The sequence below is a fragment of the Charadrius vociferus genome, unplaced genomic scaffold (assembly GCF_000708025.1).
Source record: "Charadrius vociferus isolate BGI_N301 unplaced genomic scaffold, ASM70802v2 scaffold289, whole genome shotgun sequence".
NCBI lineage: Eukaryota > Metazoa > Chordata > Aves > Charadriiformes > Charadriidae > Charadrius > Charadrius vociferus.
Genome location: NW_009650171.1, coordinates 156268 through 158120, shown reverse-complemented (window position 1 = coordinate 158120; position 1853 = coordinate 156268). Strand labels below are relative to the sequence as shown.

The following is a 1853-nucleotide window of genomic DNA, read 5'->3' as shown; positions in this document are numbered from 1 at the left end:
GGGGGAGGGGGGATTTAGCTCTTCTCCCTGTCAAAATCATCTCCGGGGAAATCTCCAGAGCACTCCTGCCTCCCCTTTTATATTTTTTTTTATTATTTTTTTCTTTTTTTGGGCCGTTTCCCCTCCCCTCTCTCTCGGAGGATCCTGCTGACGATCTCTAAGCCCTGAAGGATGTCCGATCTCTAAGCCCTGAAGGATGTTGCCGCCGGCAGAGCCTTCCTCCAGGCGAGGAGGAGGGGGGGGAGTCGCTCGGAGGCATCTCAAATCTCAGCTGGTGGCCTCATTCTCTGCCTAGGGAGTCGCAGGGGGGGCTGCTCGTCACCTTTTTGGGGGTGAAACTGCTGCCTAAAGGGCTCCTCCATAAGCCGGAGAGTCCGGAGGCGTCTTGTGAGAGAGCAGCGATCTGCCGCTACCGGGAGATCTGCAGGATCCGGCCCCAGCCAGGCCAGAAAATCCACGCTAAGCTCCAGCAGAATATCTTTACGCCTCGATTCGGCGCCTCTAAAATTAGCTGGAGACATCGCGGTGTCACACACACCAAGCTGCTCCTGTAATCCCAGTTCCTCCCAGCAGCTTCTGCTCTGACACACATTTGTCTTCGAGATTTTCTTTTTAACCCCTCAGTCCCTGCAGGAGGAAAGACCCTCCGATGGCGGGGATGCTTCCAAAATCCAGTTCCCTGTCCCAGCTCTGCAGTGGGAAAGCTTTCCCTTGTTGTCCTGTCCATCCCCGCCGGTTGCTGGTCACCCATCCCACCTCTTTGCAAAGGTCTTTGTAGGGGAAAGCTAAGCGCCATCTTCTTCTTCTAGAACCTTCTGGGACGTGGACAACTGTCCTGGACCCTATGGATCGGGGCGGTCCCTACACACTGACAGCCGGGCAGGGCTCGGAGAACGTGACACTGCGGGACATCTACTTTGGGGACGTCTGGCTTTGCAGCGGGCAGAGCAACATGGTGATGACGGTCTCGCAGGTAAGCCCCCACGGCACGGCCCCGATCCTTCTGGGATCGGGCAGGGAAGCGCCTTGCCCGCTCCCGACCCTTCCCTAGATCGCCAACGCCAGCCAGGAGCTCGCCGACGCCGCTCGCTACCCTTACGTCCGCGTCTTCGCCGCAGCGCCCGCCCGCTCCGACGTGGAGCTGGAAGACCTGGAGCGCATCAACTTGCCGTGGTCCATCCCGACGGCCGGTGAGTGCAACAGGCCTCCAAAAAAAAAAAAAAAACCCGGGAAAGGCTTCTTTTTCCCCCCACCACCACCTTTTTCTCTTTTGCTGTTTCTTGAACAGAAAACCTGGGCCACGGGAATTTCACCTACTTCTCGGCCGTCTGCTGGCTGTTGGGGCGCTACCTCTACGAGGCGCTGCGGTACCCCGTCGGGCTGGTGGAGGCGGCCTGGGGGGGCACCCCCGTCGAGACCTGGTCCTCCCCAAGAGCTCTGCGTGCCTGCGGGCTCCCGGAGGACACGGAGAGGTGAGAGAAGACACAGCGGAAAACCCCTCCTGCCCTGCGCCGTGCTGCTTTTGGGGGGCATCCTCCAGCCCTTGCCAGCCCACCTCCTCTCCCTGCTGTCCGTCCTTTTACCCGCTCTGCGCGAAATCTCCTCCCACCGGGGACATCTCAGCGGGTAAAGGGGGTGGAGTAAAGACCCCCTTTTCGCTGGAGTCCCCCCACTTGTGTTTTGCAGCCCCTTAAGCCCAGATTTGTCTTCCAGCATCTCCCCGCACCGGCAGCTCTCCGGCCCGCAAACGCCCTCCGTGCTCTGGAACGCCATGATCCACCCGCTGCTCAACATGACCCTGCGGGGCATCGCTTGGTACCAGGGTAAAACCTCCTCCCACCCCCCAATTTTCT

The 1853-nt window shown here is 59.6% G+C and overlaps 1 protein-coding gene across 1 annotated transcript in view; it reads left to right on the top strand.

The window, feature by feature from the left end:
- Window positions 1-1853, top strand: part of SIAE (sialic acid acetylesterase) — a gene marked incomplete at its 5' end in the record, with an annotated part of 8446 nt that overhangs the window by 562 nt on the left and 6031 nt on the right. Inside the window, 4 exons of the mRNA XM_009892561.1 lie at window positions 779-973; window positions 1052-1190; window positions 1289-1472; window positions 1714-1823. Of these exons, the coding sequence (XP_009890863.1) occupies window positions 779-973; window positions 1052-1190; window positions 1289-1472; window positions 1714-1823 (628 nt within the window). The remainder of the gene's footprint in view (window positions 1-778; window positions 974-1051; window positions 1191-1288; window positions 1473-1713; window positions 1824-1853) is intronic.